This window comes from Triticum urartu, chromosome 1A (assembly GCF_056163025.1).
Source record: "Triticum urartu cultivar PI428250 chromosome 1A, HENAU_Tu73, whole genome shotgun sequence".
NCBI classification, from domain to species: Eukaryota; Viridiplantae; Streptophyta; class Magnoliopsida; order Poales; family Poaceae; genus Triticum; species Triticum urartu.
Genome location: NC_141873.1, coordinates 558,418,006 through 558,436,677, shown reverse-complemented (window position 1 = coordinate 558,436,677; position 18,672 = coordinate 558,418,006). Strand labels below are relative to the sequence as shown.

At 49.3% G+C, this 18,672-nt stretch overlaps 2 protein-coding genes and 2 pseudogenes across 3 annotated transcripts; 3 read left to right on the top strand and 1 right to left on the bottom strand.

Annotated features, from left to right (window-relative positions):
• The first annotated feature begins 3,460 nt into the window (after positions 1 to 3,460).
• LOC147992697 (BTB/POZ and MATH domain-containing protein 3-like) lies at positions 3,461 to 5,999 on the top strand. 2 transcript variants are annotated; one of them, XM_087541085.1, is made up of 2 exons: positions 3,461 to 3,964; positions 5,376 to 5,999. In XM_087541085.1, exons 1-2 carry the CDS (start codon positions 3,461 to 3,463, stop codon positions 5,997 to 5,999), a joined length of 1,128 nt encoding a protein of 375 aa, XP_087397211.1. The 2 variants fall into 2 exon arrangements, with proteins under 2 accessions (XP_087397211.1, XP_087397214.1); XM_087541088.1 differs by having other exon boundaries at positions 3,461 to 3,971; positions 5,386 to 5,999.
• A 3,612-nt stretch (positions 6,000 to 9,611) lies between these two features.
• On the top strand, positions 9,612 to 10,728 carry LOC147992696 (BTB/POZ and MATH domain-containing protein 3-like; annotated as a pseudogene).
• Positions 10,729 to 11,215: 487 nt separating this feature from the next.
• On the top strand, positions 11,216 to 12,389 carry LOC147992695 (BTB/POZ and MATH domain-containing protein 3-like; annotated as a pseudogene).
• An 89-nt stretch (positions 12,390 to 12,478) lies between these two features.
• LOC125539001 (cytochrome b561 domain-containing protein At2g30890) lies at positions 12,479 to 14,363 on the bottom strand. The gene is made up of 3 exons (XM_048702357.2): positions 13,560 to 14,363; positions 13,083 to 13,393; positions 12,479 to 12,996 (listed from the first exon to the last, which is right to left on the bottom strand). Exons 1-3 carry the CDS (start codon positions 13,695 to 13,697, stop codon positions 12,678 to 12,680), a joined length of 768 nt encoding a protein of 255 aa, XP_048558314.1. The 5' UTR covers positions 13,698 to 14,363; the 3' UTR covers positions 12,479 to 12,677.
• Positions 14,364 to 18,672: the final 4,309 nt, after the last annotated feature.

Below are 18,672 nucleotides of genomic sequence, written 5' to 3'. Positions count from 1 at the left end.
AAATGCACTTTGCGTCGGGCTAATGATCTCCGGCAGGATTCCTTTCAACCGGTTAGCCAACATCTTGGAAATGATCTTGTAGGCCACATTACATAGACTAATCGGCCTAGATTGCGTGATGTTGGTCGGTGCAGCCACCTTTGGGATCAGCACAATAGATGCGCTATTCCACCCTTTAGGTATTGTACCTGAGTTAATTGCCTCCAATACTTCCTTCACCAGATCGTCCTTGATCATACTCCAAAACCGCTTGTAAAACGCCGCATGCAATCCATCCGGTCCAGGGGCTTTAAAGTCCCCTATACTGAAGAGTGCTCGACGCACATCCTCTTCATTAAACGGTGCCAGCAGAACCTCATTCATCTGCTCCGACACTTTCGGCACCACTTTCTGAATTACATCCTCATTTGGCATAGCCACCTGCGAGGAAAACAAGTTAGTAAAGTACGCTTGTATAATGTTCGCCATCTCTGTTTGTCCTTCTTGCACCACTCCCTGCTCATCTTGTAGACTCTTTATGGTATTTTTCTTCCTTCTAGCAGAGGCATACATATGAAAAAAGTTTGTGTTTCTATCCCCATGCTTAAGCCAATTCGCTTGCCCCCTTTGCAGCCACTCCATTTCTTCCTGCTCCAGTAGGTTCTCAATGACTAGTAATATCTCCTTTTGTCTATCTATCACTGCATCCGTCGCCGGCCCCCTCCTCAGGTCCTCCAGCTCTGCTTTCAGGCCCACCATCCTCTTTTGCGGTCTCTTCAACACTTCTCTATCCCACTTGTGCATCTCCACATGTACAACATCAATCTTTGGCTTAAATGGCCCAATTCCGAGCATCGCCACACGTTGCCATGCCGTTCGTACCACCTCCTCCACCGTTTCCTCTTTCAACCATCTTGCTTCGAACCTTCGCTTTGCTCCCCTTGGCCTGCTTTGCTCCGCATAAGCTTCAGTATTCACCACTAGGGGTCGGTGGTCCGACTTTGTCATTTCCCCGTTCAAAACTCCCACATGAGGGAACAGTATATTCCATCCAGAGTTATAAACTGCTATATCCAATCGCTCTTTTATTTGTCCTCTGCTCCACGTAAAACTGTCCCCCGATGCTCCCATATCATCCAGATTGCAGTCAGCCAGAGCATCTCTGAACCCCTGCATTTCATGCTGCTCCCGCGCCGCTCCCCCCTCCTTCTCATGAGCAAAGAGGATCTCATTAAAGTCTCCAAATACCATCCATGGAATATCCATGACCTGGTGAAGCGATCGCAGATACTCCCAGGATTTGTGCTTACGTTCTCTTGCAGGTTCTCCATAAAAGCCTGTACATCGCCACTTCCTTCCGTCATCAACAATGACATTAATAAAGTTACTCGTTACATCGAGTTTTGTGATATCCATTCCCCATTTCCAGAACATCACTAATCCTCCTACCCTCCCATCACTCGGGTCAACCAACCTCTCCTGAAAACCTAACTTCGTCATCAACTTCTCCGCCCCCGCGTCAGACAAATGTGCCTCCGACAGAAAAAGCACATCTGGTTTATAGCACCTCTGGACCTCCAGGAGTGCCCGAACTGCCCGGGACTGACGCATCCCGCGGCAGTTCCATCCTAGGAGAATCATTTGGCCTGGCGGTCCCCCGAGCTAGGGGCCGCCAATGTTGCCAGGTCCATCGTCACCGTCTCATCCACCTTGTGCCTCTTACTCCCCTGCGAGTTAGTGTCATCCTCCACCTCCTCTCTACCTTCTCTGCCTGCTTCATTCGCCTCTAAATCATCCCCTGCTATACCATCAGTCAACCTTAGTTGCGACCCAACCCCCTGGTGTTTCTCCCCAAACTCCAGACATCTTTTAAAGTGGCCCTCAGATTGAGATAAACTAGGGATTTTCTCCGGGCTACTGGCAGTGCTCCGCAGATCGTCATCACTCATTTCTCTCGTAGGTTGGTTCCTCCAAACTCCACCCCCTCTTCCTCCTCTACCTCCATAACTAGCCTTTGTCCCTCTTCCTTCCTGCCCCGTTGGTGCCCATTGATCGTCCCTTCTAAAATCCGGCGCGATTAGAGCAATAGGGTATATTATAACACTCTCTTCATGAACTCCATTACCATGCTCCTTCGCAACATGGCTAACCAAACCACAAACTCCACAGAACACCGGCATCTTCTCATATTCAAATTCAAAAAACACCTTCTTTTGCCTTAGCGTGAGACTAGCACATCTCGTCAGAGGTTTCCTCACATCCAGCGTGACTCTCACCCTAATGCCTCCACCTTGCCCCTTGACTGATCGTTCATCCACACGCACCACATCCCCTGCCTTTTTAGCTAGTTGCCTGGCAATACTAGCAGACCTCATTTTCTCCTTTAGCCCCATCACCCTCATCCACACCTGGTAAGTGTATAGTTCCACCTCATTCACATCCGACCACCCATCATATGGAGCCAACAGAACGGGACAGTTCCTGAATATCCATGGCCCGTCGTTCATCACCCTCTCCCAATCTCCCAAGCAGCTCATCTGAACCGAAAACAGATTGTCCTCAGTTGCCCTAAACTCTACTTCTTGCGCCAGGTTCCATACCGACCTCATGTTGCCATAAAAGGCCCCATGGCTGAACTTTTTATTGGTATGAACCCTAGCCAGCGCCATGAATTCAGCATCCTTCTCCAACTCTTCCAAATCTTCCTCCAGTACCACATCTTCCTCCTCATCCTCCCTGAGATTCATGTACTTGAGCTTGTCGTTCAACGAATCCTCCTGTGATACCTTCGCTCCATCGCTCGGCCCTTCCAACCCACCGTCCCCCTTCTCCTCCGTCTTCCCTCCCTCCTGCTCCTTGTTCTTCCGCCCATCCACCCTAGACGTAGACGAATCAGCACTCGCCATGATCGCCCCGCCTAGGTTAGTTGTTCCAACCTTCTGGCTCGCGTGGACCTCGCCGGGCTGGAGTCCGGATACGAGATCCGATCTGCCTCGCCGTGGTCGAGGGGTCTCCTTGGCTGCCGCCTAGGAAAAGAAAACCCTAAAGGGTACGAGACTAGGCACAATTTTGTAATGAGGGAAGAGTTTGTACTACCCATGGATTGAGTTCTGCCATGGTCCTCAAAAAAAAAACCTGGGCTGCGGGAATAATATTACGCGTAAAAGCGCTTCAATTTGGGCCAGGCGGGAATATTTGAGCCCACTGCGTGGAATTTTCCTGGGCCGCACTAATGTAGGTGCTCTGCTCCTGGCTAAAAAAAAGCTGCTCTGCTCGCCACCGTCCCCTTGCGCCGCCTCGCCGTCGACCACTTCCTTGCCCAGCGCCGAATCGCCTGCCGAAACCCCTCTCCCGTGCGGCCGTCCCCCCAAGAGGCCTCTCCCCGCGCCCACTCAACGCCACCCTCCCCTGCCGCCGGCTCGCCCAGCGACCGCTGCTGCTCCACGTCGCCAAAGTTCTAGCCCGCAAGGCCGCAGGAATCATGTCGTTCGCCAGTGTATCCCTCGTCGGTCGCGGCAGGCTGCCGCAGCCATCCGCGGAGTCGGCCGTGATCTCCAGCGAAGCCAGCAGAGGCAGCTGGTACTATCACCTGCTTGTGGTGGAAGGCTACTCCCGCATCAAACACCTGCCCAATGGAGAGACAATCAAGACCGGCTCTTTCCAAGCTGGAGGCTATCAATGGGCTTTGAGGTTCCATCCCAATGGTTTTCGATCGGAGGATGTCGGTTTCATCTCTGTTTATCTTGTCCTTGACCAGGATGTTGCACGGCCTGTGAAGCTGCATCTCCAGTTTAGTTTCATTCATGAGGTTGACAAGCAAGAACTCGCACTCATCCATGGAGCCAAAACATGTAACTTCTCTCGCAGTGGCTCTACTTGGGGTGGTCATCGTTTCATGAAAGAAGAGGACCTTGACAAGTCAAAGCATCTTCTCAAGGACGATTGTTTCATCATCCGGTGTGATTTCATCATCGACGAAGCTACTGCCACTAGTAGAAAAAGGACCTAATGTGAGACACATTAGTCCCGGTTTGATTTTGATCCGGTACTAATGGTACCATTAATGCCGGTTCGAACGGCTATGCATTAATGCCGGTTCGTGTTGAACCTTTAGTACCGGTTCATGCCACGAACCGGTACTAAAGGGGTGGTGACAGGCTGGCGTCAGGCCGGGGGCCCATGATCACCTTTAGTACCGGTTCGTGGCACAAACCGGTACTAAAGGGCTAACCTTTATTACCGGTTCGTGGCATGAACCGGGACTAAAGGGGTCTGACCTATAGTCCCGGTTGGAGGGGACTATAAGGCAATTTTCAAACTCTACCCCCTCCCCCCTTATCGCCATTTCAATTTTGAAAAAATCAAAAGAAAATGATAAAAACTTCAAAAAATAAAATCCTTTGAGAGGTAGTTATATTACTACATCTACTAGTTAGGAAAATTTGAAAACTTAAATTTGGATATGTTTTGCAAAAAGTGTAGGGAAAATATAAAAACGGCTATAACTTTTGCATACGATGTCGGGAAAAAACGTATAATATATCAAAAAATTCAGCACGAAAATCCGCATCCGATTTTGACGGCCTACGGCCTATTTGCAATTTTTTAGAATTCTCAACTTCCAAAAGGAAAAAAAATATATGCCCAAATTTCAGTTTTTTTTAAATTTTGGTTAAATCTGGTCAAACTATGGTCAAACTACTTATTCAAGAAGTATTAATGTTACTACATAATTAGTCAAGAATATTAGTGTTACTAAATAATTATTTCAATTTTTTGAATTTTGGTCAAATCTGGTCAAACTGTGGTCAAACTTATTTAAGAAATATTAGTGTTACTAAATAATTACTGTTTTTTAGAATAATAGTTTCAAACTCAAACGGTGAAACGTATGACCTAATGTTCAAGCTAAACTGCTGAGGGTTAATAGGTTTAACAGCTTACGTTTGTCAGGAAAACAATAAGTGCAGACTTGGAAAGTAGGGGGAACAGAACTCCGAAGTTAAGCGTGCTCAGGCTGGGGGAGTGAGAGGATGGATGACCGGTCAGGAAGTTAGACGATTTGAAATGAGTGATCCATACTTTGAGCAGTTAAGAGGGGTGGTTCGAGACTAAATCATCAAATAATTCAGAAAATCAAAAATTGAAAAAAAATCAATTTTTTTCTTCAAAAATTTCAAAAAAAAAAACCTTTAGTACCGGTTGGTAACACCAACCGGTACTAAAGGTCCCCCATACCACGACGCGAGCTCACGCCACGTGGTGGGCCTTTAGTAGCGGTTCGTGCTGAACCGGTACTAGAGGGGGGGGCCTTTAGTGCCCACACTTTAGTGCCGGTTACAGAACCGGCACTAAAGGCCCTTATAAACCGGTTTTAAAGCTCCGTTTTCTACTAGTGTGCTGCTCCCTTGATCAAGGTGCCACCATCTAACATAAGCGACCATCTCAACAATCTCTTAGTGACAAAGGTGGGCACCGACGTGACGTTCGAGGTCGGCCACGAGACATTCGCCGCCCACCGGTGTGTGCTCGCGTCCCGTTCTTCCATCTTCATGGCAGAGCTCTTTGGCCCCATGAAGGAAGGAACCACTTCAGGTGCCATACAGATACAAGACATGGAACCGAACGTGTTCAAGGCCTTGCTCAGTTTCGTCTACACCGATCTGATGCCCGAGATGGAGGTGGAAGGGGAAGCAGAAGTAGGAGAAGGTGGAGCCGATGAGGTTATGTGGCTGCACCACCTGCTTGCAGCGGCGGACAGATATGATCTCCAGCGCCTCAAGTCGATGTGCGAGGAGAGGCTATGGGGGCACATAGATATGAGCTCGGTGACGTCTATCCTTGGTCTAGCTGCTCGGCACCGTTGCCACGCGCTGAAGGAGACCTGCCTGGAGTTCCTCAAAGTTCAGTCTGCTGCAGACTTGGGACAGGTCATGGCGACAAGTGAATGGAAGCACATAGCTGCGACCGATCTCTCCATTGTGAACGAGCTCATCACCAAGCTCGCTCTGAAAGCGTAGTTGGTTGGTTGTAATGGTGTGCTTTCACCTAGAGTAAAATGCATTAGTAGCTGATCCTGTGCAAGGAATTCACTTTGGTCCGGTTGTGTGATGGTGTGTTTTCACTTAGACTAAAATGCATCGGTTGCTGAACTTGTGCGAGGAATTATGCACTTTGGTCATTATATTTTGGAAAGTGCAAACTATCATTATTGTGGTTCCTGAATATGTCTCACTGCACACTACAGTCATTGTGGTTGCTGAAATGTCTCCACTTTACGGGTACTGCATGCAAACTACACCCCTTGTTGTACTCTCGAAAAGCTGCCAAATCTCACTGCACAGATCGGTGTTGCATTTGCCTAAGCGAGCTCCTGTCGCAAAGCATGTTATGCAGCATCACAGCCACCTAGTTGTGGTTGTTGGTCCATGTTCATGCTGATTTCCTGGGAGCTTTTGCAAGAGCCAGACGAGGCCACTGTCAGAAACAAACACCCAGCATCAGGAAGCATCATCAGCGCCATCCGAAGAAGCCTGGAGCAATCGAGGCTGGCGGGTGCGCTGCATTTACAGAGCCCCCTAGGGGATTTCCGGGAAATTGTAACCTAAAGTAGTGTCTCGCCATCTCTGGCGAGTTTTTCCTCCTTTAGTTTTTTTGCCTCTGACCACCCACTGATCGCTTGATCAACACTGTTTCCCGCCTTCTTCCTCCTAAATCAATGATAAGCCAACATCATGCTGGATCTTTCAAAAAAAATTGTGGTTGTCGGCCGAGTACGACGGCTCCTCCTCCGTCTCTGTCTTGGACCATCGCCAGCAATGCATGAAGTGGTTCCTGGCGCCAGCGTCAGCAGCCAAGGTACCACAGGCTCATCTCCTTGACGCCCCTGAAGAAATTATTCAGACAACATGTTCAAGTGCCATAAGATCACGATATGGAGACGTCAGGATATATGTCCCTCAAAACCGGAAGTTTTCGACGAAATCTAACTGTCCCCATGGGGCATGATGGGCTGGTGCGGTTTATGTCATATTGTCATGTGTGGTCTATGTTAACCCCTGATATATTGTCATGATGGGCATGATGGGCTGGTGCTGCAGATATTGTGCAGTCAAGCTTGACAAGCTGAAAGCATACGATAAGGTGAGCGACATGATTTGGTAACAATGTTGTACAAGCTAGGTTCATTGATAGCTTTACGAGGCTGCTCATCAAGTGTGTCACGCCCGTCGGCTTCTTGGTAAAAGTGAATGGCAATCTACTATACAGTACCATTTTTTTACTAGTTTCTGGAACCAAAGATGCTTGATTGGCATGCTCCGAAGAGCTGGCACAAAACCTTGTTGGCTATGGCTTGATCTAAGAATCTCACGGTGAAAATGATATCCACAATGGATATCGGACGAGTGGTTTAGGTAATATCTGCTCTGCAGATGTGCTGGACATGTTTTCCACTGTTGAGCCAAAACGTGATGAGATATCCTGGAAGATTGACTCGGCCAACGGACCCAAATTAGCTTGAGAAGGTTTGGAACATGAAAGCGAAGAGATGAAAATCAAATTCTTCATCTGGACTCACCTCTAGAAGACTAGAACAGTCTTTGGAAGGCAGATAGACTGAGAATAAAGAACTTGGAGCACCATGATGTTTACTCTAACTATGACCAAACGATCGAGTCCGCCAAGCACCTTTCTCTTGATTGTCCTTTTGAGAAGGAAACTTGGTTCCTGGCCGGTGCTGTTTTCCGGCTGCTGCTCAGGCGCCCTGGCTGCCGTTTCAATCAATGATTGCTTGTGCAAGACTAGACGCCTGAGGAAAAGATGGGCATAAGTGGATGAATGCTCAGCGGCGGTTAATTTACATCACTTGAAGCATAAGGCCGCGGTGAACTCCAGTGCGATGGTCCTGTCTTTGGCTAGAGAAGCTATTGGCCTCCTCAAGGAGGCATGGGAGTGAGTGTGTTATACCTGTATGGTCGAACTGTTTGCACAGATTCAGATTTAGTTTCTGACTTCTTTTTTCTATTGTTTGTTCGGCTGTTTTGATTCAGTCTTGTACAATTTCTCCCCTACGTACTGAAATGAAAATGCAGAGCTCATGCTGTTCTGGTAAAAAGAAACAGAGGGAGATATGACAAGGGGATCCCATGTCACCATATTTACTTCTCATATGTGCTGAAGGCTCTACTTCCTTGTTAAACAACTTTAGAGGCGCGTATGTGGACAGATGTACCTGGGTAAGTATACGCTTACAATTTGAATTTTATAAATTCCAAAGTGCATGAGATTCTTCAGATATAGACGTGTTTGACCAATTCCAACTTACGTAAATGACAATTTGGATTTTATCAATTCCAACTTTAGAGCTCGGTGTTTTTAGTCCTGCCTCACAACCCTACGTAGTTGTTTGAATATCACGCACGGTCACACACGTGAAATGCCACGAATGCTCTCGGCGGGGCAGCGAAATTTCAAGCGGGGCCACTCGTCTTTGACCGCGGAAGGACAACACCGGGCACCCCTACAGCCAAGGTCGCTGACATGCACGGCCCATGAATGCCAGGCCCCACGGTTCAGTCAGATAAGACCAAAATCCCGAAGTGTATTTGTTTTTTACTATTCATTGCTTCGAACCCCATTTTTATCTGACGGCCAGGAATCACTGGAGGCCAAATCGAACGGTTAGAATCGCATCAAGCTCGAGATCTGACGTCCCACAGTTGCTGAGCTCTGAGAGAGCCCAATTTCATATGGGAATCTAACTATGGGATGTTGAACAGTTTTCGAGAAATGTCTAAAAAATCATGTTCTTTTTCCGACACTAGTTGTATTTTCCCCGGCATATGGATGTATGCCCAGATTCTCCAGCTCCAGTTTTCGGTTGATAAAGGTTGGATAACCATTGACCTCGTCGAAGTAGCGTGTGAGATTTGTGTTCCCTGACTCGGTCTGACTGGAATTGGGACATTCTGCAGGCCCTCTCTGGCATTTTCTTCTCCGAAGCGGCGACTAGTTTCGTAGATTGCGGTCACCGGCTTCTTCTAGTATACTTCGATAATTTTTCGGCCGCTGCTTCTACGAACTACTGGATTTAAGTTAGTTTGTTCCATTTAGACGGAAGCCTAGAGGTGGCAACGAGCTTTGCTCATGGCACGACGCTGCGGAACGAACAAGACTTCGAGACTCTAGATATTTAGATATTTTTTTTCAAATAGTGTAGTGGTCTTTTTTAAGGATTTCTTGCTACTTAATGTACGGCCTTCAGTCCTTTTCATCAAAAGAAAAAAAATACACGCAGCACCTATTTTGAGCGTAACAAACGCATTGCTTAAATCTGGGCCAATCCAATCCTAGTCTCAAGCCTCCTACACCGCCGCCGATCCCAATGCCTCCTCGCCGTCGATCACTTCCGAGCGCCGCCTCGCCGTAGACCACTCCCCTACGCAGCTCTCCCCAGGGCCGCCTGGCCGTCGACCATTCCCCTGCCCCGCTCTCCGCAGCGCCGACTCACCTGCCGAAACCGCTCCCCCAAGCCGCCTCTCCCGCCGCCCACTCTCTCCCTTACCGCCGGCTCGCCGCTCGCCCAGCGGCATCGCCAAAGTGCTAGTCCACATCACAAGATCGAAGGAATCATGTCGTTCGCCGGCGTATCCGTCGTTGCTGACGGCAGGCTGCTCCAGCCGTCGTCCACGGCGTCGGCCATCTACTCAAGCACGACCTGCTGCGGCAGCTGGTATCATCATCTGCTTGTGGTGGAGGGTTACTCCCGCATCAAAGATACACTCAACGGAGTGGTCATAAGGAGTCGCCCCTTCAAAGCTGGAGGCTATCAATGGGCTCTCAAGTTTTATCCCAATGGTGACCTCCTGGATGATGCTGGTTACATTTCTGTCTTTCTTACCCTTGATCAGAATGTTGCACAGCCCGTGAAGGCGCACCATCAGTTTACTTTCATTGGCGAGGTTCACAAACATGAACCTGCACGCGTCCGTGCAATCAAAGCATCCTCTTTCCATAAAAAAGGCTATGGTTTTGGTCTCCACCATTTCATAAAAAGAGAGACCCTTGAGAAGTCCAAGCGTCTCAAGGATGACTGCTTCACCATCCGGTGTGACTTCATCATCGCTGAAGCCGCTGCTGCCGTCACGGAGGTGCCCCCATCTAACATAAGCAAGCATCTGAACCACCTCTTTGTGACGAAGGTGGGCGCCGACGTGACGTTTGAGATCGGCCACGAGACGTTCGCCGCACACCGTTGTGTGCTCGCGTCCCGTTCAGCTGTCTTCATGGCAGAGCTCTTTGGCCCCATGAAGGAGGGGATTGCTACAGCCGATGCCATACAGATACAAGACATGGAACCGGATGTGTTCAAGGCATTGCTTAGTTTCATCTACACTGACTCGATGCCCAAGATGGAGGTGCAAGGGGAGGCAGGGGAAGCTGTCGCTAGGGTTACGTGGCTGCGACACTTGCTTGCCGCGGCGGATAGGCTTGATCTCCAGCGGCTCAAGTCAAATGTGCGAACACAGGCTGTGGAGGCACATAGATTTGAGCTCGGTGACGGAAATCCTTGGTCTGTCAGCGCAGCACCATTGCCATGGACTCAAGGAGGCCTGCCTGGAGTTTCTCAAAGTCCAGTCCGCTGAAGACTTGCAAGTAGTCATGGCGACCAGTGAGTGGGAGCACATAGCTGTGACCGATCTCTCCATTGTGAAAGAGCTCATTGCCAAGCTCGCTTCCAAAGCTTAGTTTTTCACTTAGACTAAAATGCCTCGACAGCTGAACAAGCTGCGAGGAATTCAGTTTGTTTGCTTGGTAATTGTATTTTGGAAATTGCAAACTATCATTGTGGTTCTTGACTGAATAGTTGTCTACTTGGCACATATAAGAAGTTAGTTTATGAAATAAATCTCTTGTTGATCATGCTCATGCAATCCGCGTGGTGTTGTAGTGTTGTATGTATCTACGCTTGAAAAGCTGTGCAATCTGCAGCTTCAGTCTGATCTTCCTCTTCTAACTATTTTAAGTCCAGCTCATGTTCACAAATAAACAAAGACTTAAATTCAATGTTTGTGACTGGAGATGCTCAAACAGAGGGATCGTTGTATGGTCGGCGCTCGCGGGAACGAAACGCTGGCGGGAAAACTATTCCACGCGCACCCTCTCCTCCCCTCCCGCCGGCGATGACACCTAGCGACCCCTGCTGCTCCACATCGCCAAAGTGCTAGCCCACAAGATCGCCATGCCGTTCGCCGGCGTATCCGTCGTTGCCGACGGCCGACTGGTGCAGCCATCTACCGCAGACTCGGCCACGATTTACTACGGCTCCAGCGCAGCCAGCAGAGGCAGCTGCTACTATCACCATCTGCTTGTGGTGGAAGGTTACTCCCGCATCAAGGACCTGCCCAATGGAGAGACAATCAGGACCGGCTCTTTCAAAGCTGGAGGATATCGATGGGCTCTCGGGCTCCATCCCAATGGTTGTCGCTCGGAGGATGTCGGTTTCATCTCGGTTTATCTAGTGCTTGACCAGGATGTTGCACGGCCTGTGAAGGTGCACCTCCAGTTTAGCTTCACTCATCAGGCTGACCTGCAAGATCATGCAGTCATCCGTGCAATCGAAGCATGTGGCTTCTCTGGAAGTGGCGCTACTTGGGGCCGTCGTCGTTTCACAAAGAAAGAGGACCTTGACACGTCCGAGCATCTCAAGGATGATTGTTTCACCATCCGGTGCGATTTCATCATCGTGGAAGCTGCTGCTGCTCCCTTGATCGAGGTGCCACCATCCAACATAAGCGAGCATCTGAACCATCTCTTTGTGACAAAGGTGGGCGCAGACGTGACGTTCGAGGTCGGACACAAGACGTTCGACGCCCACCGGTGCGTGCTCGCGTCCCGTTCTGCCGTCTTCATGGCAGAGCTCTTTGGTCCCATGAAGGAGGGGGTTGCTACAGCCAGTGCCATACAGATACAAGACATGGAGGCGGATGTGTTCAAGGCCTTGCTCAATTTCGTCTACACTGACTCAATGCCCAAGATGGAGGTGGCAGGGGAAGTCGGTGCTGAGGTTACTTGGCTGCGACACTTGCTTGCCGCCGCAGATAGGTTTGATCTCTAGAGGCTCAAGTTGATGTGTGAAGAGAGGTTGTCGGAGCACATTGGCTTGAGCTCGGTGACGGTCATCCTTGCTCTGGCAGCACAGCACCATTGTCGTGGACTCAAGGAGGTCTGCCTGGAGTTCCTCAAAGTCCAGTCCGCTGAAGACATGGGAGGAGTCATGGCGACTAGCGATTGGCAGCACATGACTGCAACTGACCCCTCTGTTCTGAACGAGCTCATTGCCAAGCTTGCCTCTAAACCATAGTTCGCAGGTTGTAATGGGCGTACTTTCACTTATTAGAGTAAAATGCCTGGGTCGCTGAACTTGTCCGCGGAATTCATTTTGGTCACTGTTGGTCAGTGTATTTGGGGAAGTGCAAACTATATATGGTCATTGTGGTTCCTGGAATGTCTCATCATATTGGTACTGCGTATAAATCTCCTGTTAATTGATCATGCACCAGCGAGAGTTATTTTCTATCTACTCTCACTGAAAAGCTGTTCAATCTGCAGCTTCAGCTAACAAGTTACCAAGACACATGAACTGTACAGAATCGGTGTTGCATTTTGCCCAAGCGAAGCTCCCATATATCTCCATGCTACGGCATCACGGCCACCTCCTTGTGGTCGTTGGCCGGGTACGACGGCTCCTCCGACGTCTCCGTCTCCGACCGCCGCTCCTCGCCAGTGGCCGCCTCTTCTTGCCGGACGATGTGGTTCCACCTGTCCTGGAGGAGGTAGGCGAGCGCCACGGCGGAGACCTCGGCGGTGAGGAGCGCCGTCCAGAGCCCGACGCTCCTCCCCGTCCTCTCCCGGTACGTGTGGAGACCGATGTAGACGTTGGCCACCCCGGCGACGCACACCACCACCCCCAGCAGCCAGTGCGCCAGGTACCACACGCTCCGAGCCTTCACGCCCCTGAAGAACAAGACATCACAAACCTTCATTCAGTCGGGAAACACACAAATTTCTGACAGAATCTATGCGTGACAATATGTTCGTACCTGTCGGGCCTGAGGAAGCCGATGAGCGGCTGGAGCCAGACGAGGCCGTAGAGGGCGACCCCGATCCGCTGGTGGGTGTTGTTGAACGCGTTCTCGAAGTTGGTGATCGACAGCGCCGCCGCGGCGGTGGCCAGGGCCACGCCGGCGACCTGCGCGGCGACGTGGCAGTAGAAGAGGACCCTGACGGCCTTGGCGCTCTTCACGTTGCTCGAGAACCTGATCAGCAGCACGCCGATCGGCATCAGGAAGCCGACGGACGACCAGAGGAGGAAGGCGTGGAGCTTGAGCTGCAGCGACAGTTTGGGCGTCAGCTGCAAAAAAACAGCAGTTCATCCCAGTGTAAGTTTTCTGTTAGTCAGTGATAGCAGTTGTGCAATGACACATTCAGATTCTTGCATCAAAAGTTTCATAGGAGCATGGAAAGAGTCTCTGAAACTTATTTACAGGGGAGAGAAAACTTGACAACTTTTTATTTACCTCCAATGGCTGAACGCTCTTGTAGCTTTGGTTCAGACCCTCCAGGCTATCTGAAGCGCCATGGATTGAGCTTGCAAGCAAGAGAATCACACAGCCTGACACTGCAGCAAGCAGACTTTTTCTTCCAAGCAGTAGCATTGATGCTTGTCTCTCAAATCTCCCCTCGGCAGGAACAGAGCAAGCACCTCCAAGAAGATAAAGAGCAAGCAACTGAACTGAACCTCTTGAGCAGCAAAAGATCAAACCGAAGCAAGATTGATCGACGCGCCTACGTATGCCGGCAATGGCAGAAGGAGAAGATGAATGGACAGGGCAAGCTTCTAGTCTCTGCTCTCTCTCCCACTACCACCTCATGCTACTAAACCCATCCAAGCCATTCCTTTCTTGCAAAGCTCCCCCTCACCTTAAATACCAGCATTCGAACAAGAGAAAAAGAAACCTGGCTGAGCTTAAACAATGCGCAGAGACCAATCAGCGCCGGCGAACCGCCAGCCCTCGGCGTGATGCGGCGACCGAAGAAGCTTGCGGAGGAATGCAAGAATCCGGCGAGCAAGTTGAGGAATGCAAGATTTAGCCGGGCCAAGAGGATAACTTGGGAGGGGCGTCCTATGCTAGCTACCACCTATCTCTCCTTTAGCCAGCCGGATGAAATGATTTGGGCATCAGAGGCAGCTTTTGCCGCTTAGCATGGTGCACTTCTGGGGAATGGGATGGAATAAGATGGGGTATGAGAAGGGCTGGGCGTGCTTTTGAGCACATTTTTGGCTCGGCTGTGCTTTTACAGCTCTGAGGGTATGATGGAGTGGAAGGGTGGCTTTTGTGGTGGTGGTGGTGGTGGTGGAGCTGCAGGAAGCACCCAAAATGCAAGATATTGTTGGATGCTGCATCGGCATCTAGCGAGGAATTTTTCTTTGCAGAAAGCAAATTTGGAAAAAGGCTGGGTCTTGTTCAACTGTGCCATTGAGTTTGTTTGGCAAAGTTGATCGTGTCTTTTGATCAGGATCAGCACAACTCGGAGCAAAGGTATCTGCTGCTCTTGTTTGTGTCATGGCATTTTTTTGCTTTAGTTTTGTGTTCATTTTAATTTTTCTGGATGGACGACGTATGGCTTTGCTTCTTGACACCATTCATACACACATGTCCACACATTGTACATCAACGGCTTGACAAAAAAAAACCTGTATCTCCTACTGTTTTGGTTGCTCCTAGAAAAACACAAAGTTCACTGATTGTGTTCAGATATGACCTTGCGGATGTAACCATTTCATCCTTGCGTTGATCGGATTAAGAGCGCACGCAATGAAGGTCGATCACCCTGATTGTATCGGAATTTGAACTAGAAGAGAACAAGTGCATTCAAGATCATTTGCAGCCCATTTGCTTCCGATGTCGCGACAATAAAAGGTTGGATCCCGATCTTGGCAGTGGAGCAGTTCTTCAGGTTGCTTAAACATCGGGCTAATGATCGATATAGACACCACCATCAGCGCCGCAAACCGAACCCTCTCTTTGGCAGGAGCTAGTGAGTTGTAGGTCCAGCCATCCCCTCCCTTTGTCGTGTCAGCTGGTCTCCCAACGACTCCATGCTAGCTAACCTACCTAGCTCCCTCTCCACATCCATCCTTCTGTCCATGGCGATCGATCCATCCATCCATCCGTGCAAGATGCCTGGCTGTCTGATGAAGAGGAGCCATCGTACGTACGTGGATCACCTTTGGCTTTAGGCAGGTCGATCATGTGACTGGTTTTGCATGGAGATTAGATTAAAGAAGGATTAAAGCAAAAGCTCTGATCAGGAGGGGTTGAAAAGGATTTGCTGACAATGGAAGCTGCTGCATGGCCAAAAGGTTCGTAGTAGTTGCTAATGGAAGGATCTGTTAGTGAGTCATTGTCCATGACAGAGGAACATATCTACTGGTCCTACTAAATGAGTGTGGTCAAGACGGAGAATTTCGCCGCGCTAACCGACGTACGTACTCTTGCACGTAGCATCCTATCGGTACCGGATATCAGGTCCACTGATAGCCGAATGATTTGGTTTACGTACACTTTGTGTGAGAGATAACAGGAGCACTCAGTTTTATATGTGCGTGTATGTGGGCATCTGCAATTGTACTGTGTTTAAAAAGGACCGCTCGATGTTTTATTAGTAACATAATGACACTGTGAGCAAATTAGTGGATTAAGATAGAATGATGGCATGTCTTGATCTCTTGTGTACTGATGAATAATGAGCAGCCGACCGACCATGCATCTTGGCCTTCTTTTCAGCCTTTTCTCCAAAGTAGAAGCGCATCATTACATTAGTCCTCTCAAAGCAAATGGTACCTTAGCTACATAGCTTAGGCTGCTAAGAATCCAGCAGGCAACCGACGGTGCACGTAACCTGCCACGGTTCGTTCAGGCTGATGACAAGAAAAATTCAGACAGGACAGGCACATGATGGAGAGGCCATGTACGAGTTCCATGTTTTTTTCTGCAAGTGCACTCATGAGACCATGGGCCAGCGCCCGCACACACACACAGTCCATGCCACACACACTGTTGTTGAAAAAAGCGTGGTGGCTTGGGCCCTGGGGAGCAGCCTTGCATCCTCCATGCCACTGAGCTTGCTAGAATTCTAGTAACAAATACTCGAGCTTCATCAGCTTACCATGCGTGATTTGAAGGCACTGTTCCACAGCCACGAGGCTGGTTATTTGGAAGAATTGGCCCCCACCAAAATGCAAAAAAAATTGCTTAGCTTCTTTTTCAGTATAGAGTTTGGAGGTTGGATCGACTCTAAAGAATTGATTGGCCAAATTGTGGTCATTGTCATCTACTTCCTTCGTCCCATAATGAAAGACAAAAAACATTTTTACATTATGGGATAGAGGGAGTATGTAGGAGGGAGCTAGAGGCCGCGCCCACATTCTCTTCAAGTGTTGCCTCTCCATCGGTCCATCCGTACATGGTCTATGATTTGAGATTGGCTAGGTCTCACAAGCTTGAGCATTCACACTTGGGCAAACCACAACTCTGTCTTGGGATGGTGGTTTTTCGTGACTTACCCCCTCGGCCACCAGGGCAAAGCCCTGGCATATTTAGTCATGCTGGTCTCTTGGAGATTTGGAACCAAAGATACGTCTAGGTGTTCCAGAATAGCTCTACAGATTCACCGCCTACTATTATTTGCCAAGATAAAAAAACAAAGCCAGAGAAACACCCCCCCCCCCCGGCACCCGAGTCATTCCGAGCAAGAGGCCCGGGGCGACCCATCGAGCCCTATTCCTCCCGTCGTCACCTTCCCCTCTACTGTGGCCGGCGGCCGAGCCCTTCCCTCCCAAAGTGTTGGGTGGCTCATTCTTTTCTTTCTCCCTAGGGGATGCGATATTCTAGCATTGGCGACGTGGTGTAGTGGCAGGCGAGCTCCACTCGCTTTTCTCCTACAATGCTCGACAACAAAGTTAGAGGTGACTAGTCGCCGACGCAGGTGGTTGACTATTTGGCATAGGCCGACATGGGTCTCGGCGCCTATTGCAGTGAGAGCTTCTTTGGTCGTCATCGATGGTGGAGTCAGAGTCGCGGACTCACAGAGGAGTGATTACGATGGCACCGAAAGACAATCTCGATGACACTTTTCTCCTACACTACGCGTGTATATTTGTGTGGTAGCTAGGTCAACCTGTCTTTGTGGGCCTGTTGTTACGGTTTTTGATTGGCTTTTCGCTAATTAACCTGACAACTCTCTTCTTCCTTTTTAATTGAATCAAGGCCCGCCATGAGCCCGGGGCCGACTTCATCAAAAGAGAAAATAAGGTCGGAGAGTGGTCCATTGTCGGGGCCAAGCACTTGAGTTACATCACGCCGTGGGAGTAAGCACTTGCTGTTTACACCGCCTTTGGGTGTTGTTACTTTCATTTCTAAACTTCTTTCTTCATCGATGAAAAAGGTGGCAAAGCTTTTGCCCTTGTTTTTTTAACTATCATCTGAATTTTTCATGTTTAAGACAGAGAGAACAAGTACATTTGCAGCCCAATTGCATGCGATGTCGGTTGCGACGAAAACCTACCTGAGATCCAGATCTTGGCAGTGGAGCAGCTCAGATTGCTTAAACAGCGGGCTAATGATGAAAAGACCACAGTCTCCGCCGCAAACCCTCGCCTGACAGCAGCTAGTGAATTCTAGGTCCAGCCTCACCTGAAGTTCTATTGTTGCAAGCAAATTTTGAAATCGAGAACAAGTACGTTTGCTTTCCATGTCGTCGTGACCAAAACCTGCCTGAGATCCAGATCTTGGCAGTGGAGCAGCTTGATCTTCAGGTTGCTTAAACAGCGGGCTAATGATCGATGCAGACACCACCACCATCTCCGTGGCAAACCGAACCGTTGGCTGTCAGGAGCTAGTGAGCTCTAGGTCCAGCCATCCTCTCTCGTCCCGGTCTCCCAACGACTCCATGCAGCCATGCTAGCCACAGGGTGCAGCGTGTCTGTCTGATCCATGGCGCTCACCACCCATGCAAGATGGTGATTGTGCCATCGTGGATCGCCTTTTAGGCAGGCCGATCATGTGACTGATTTTGCATGGAGATTAGATTAGGTCAAAAGAAGAATAAAGCAAAACCTCTCTTCAGCGGGGGTTGAAAGGGATTTGCTGACAGTAGAAGCTGCATGGTCCAAAGGAGGCTCGTAGTAGTTGGTAATGGAAGGATCTGTTAGCGAGTCCCTGTCAGACACAGACAAGCGTATATACGTAGTCCATTGCTGCTTAGTCAGTGTGGTCAAGGCAGAGAACTTCACCGTGCTAACCAAGCAGCGGAAAAGCGATCAGCATCCATGATGATGATGGCGTCTCACCTCACGCACACAGCACACTCTTGTAGCACCCTAGCTATCGTCTCTCGTACGTGCAGAATTATAGTATGCACGTTTGCCTGATATGTTGTCCTGATGTGGTGATGTGGATAGCCGATCCACCGATGGCCGAATGATGGGGTTTACGTACGCTTGAGGGGTAACGGGAGCACTAGATGTTTGATTAACATGACAGTGTATGATCATATGATCAAATTAATGATAGGTTAAAATAGGATGATGGCATCTATCTTGATCTCTTGTACTGATGACTAATGAGC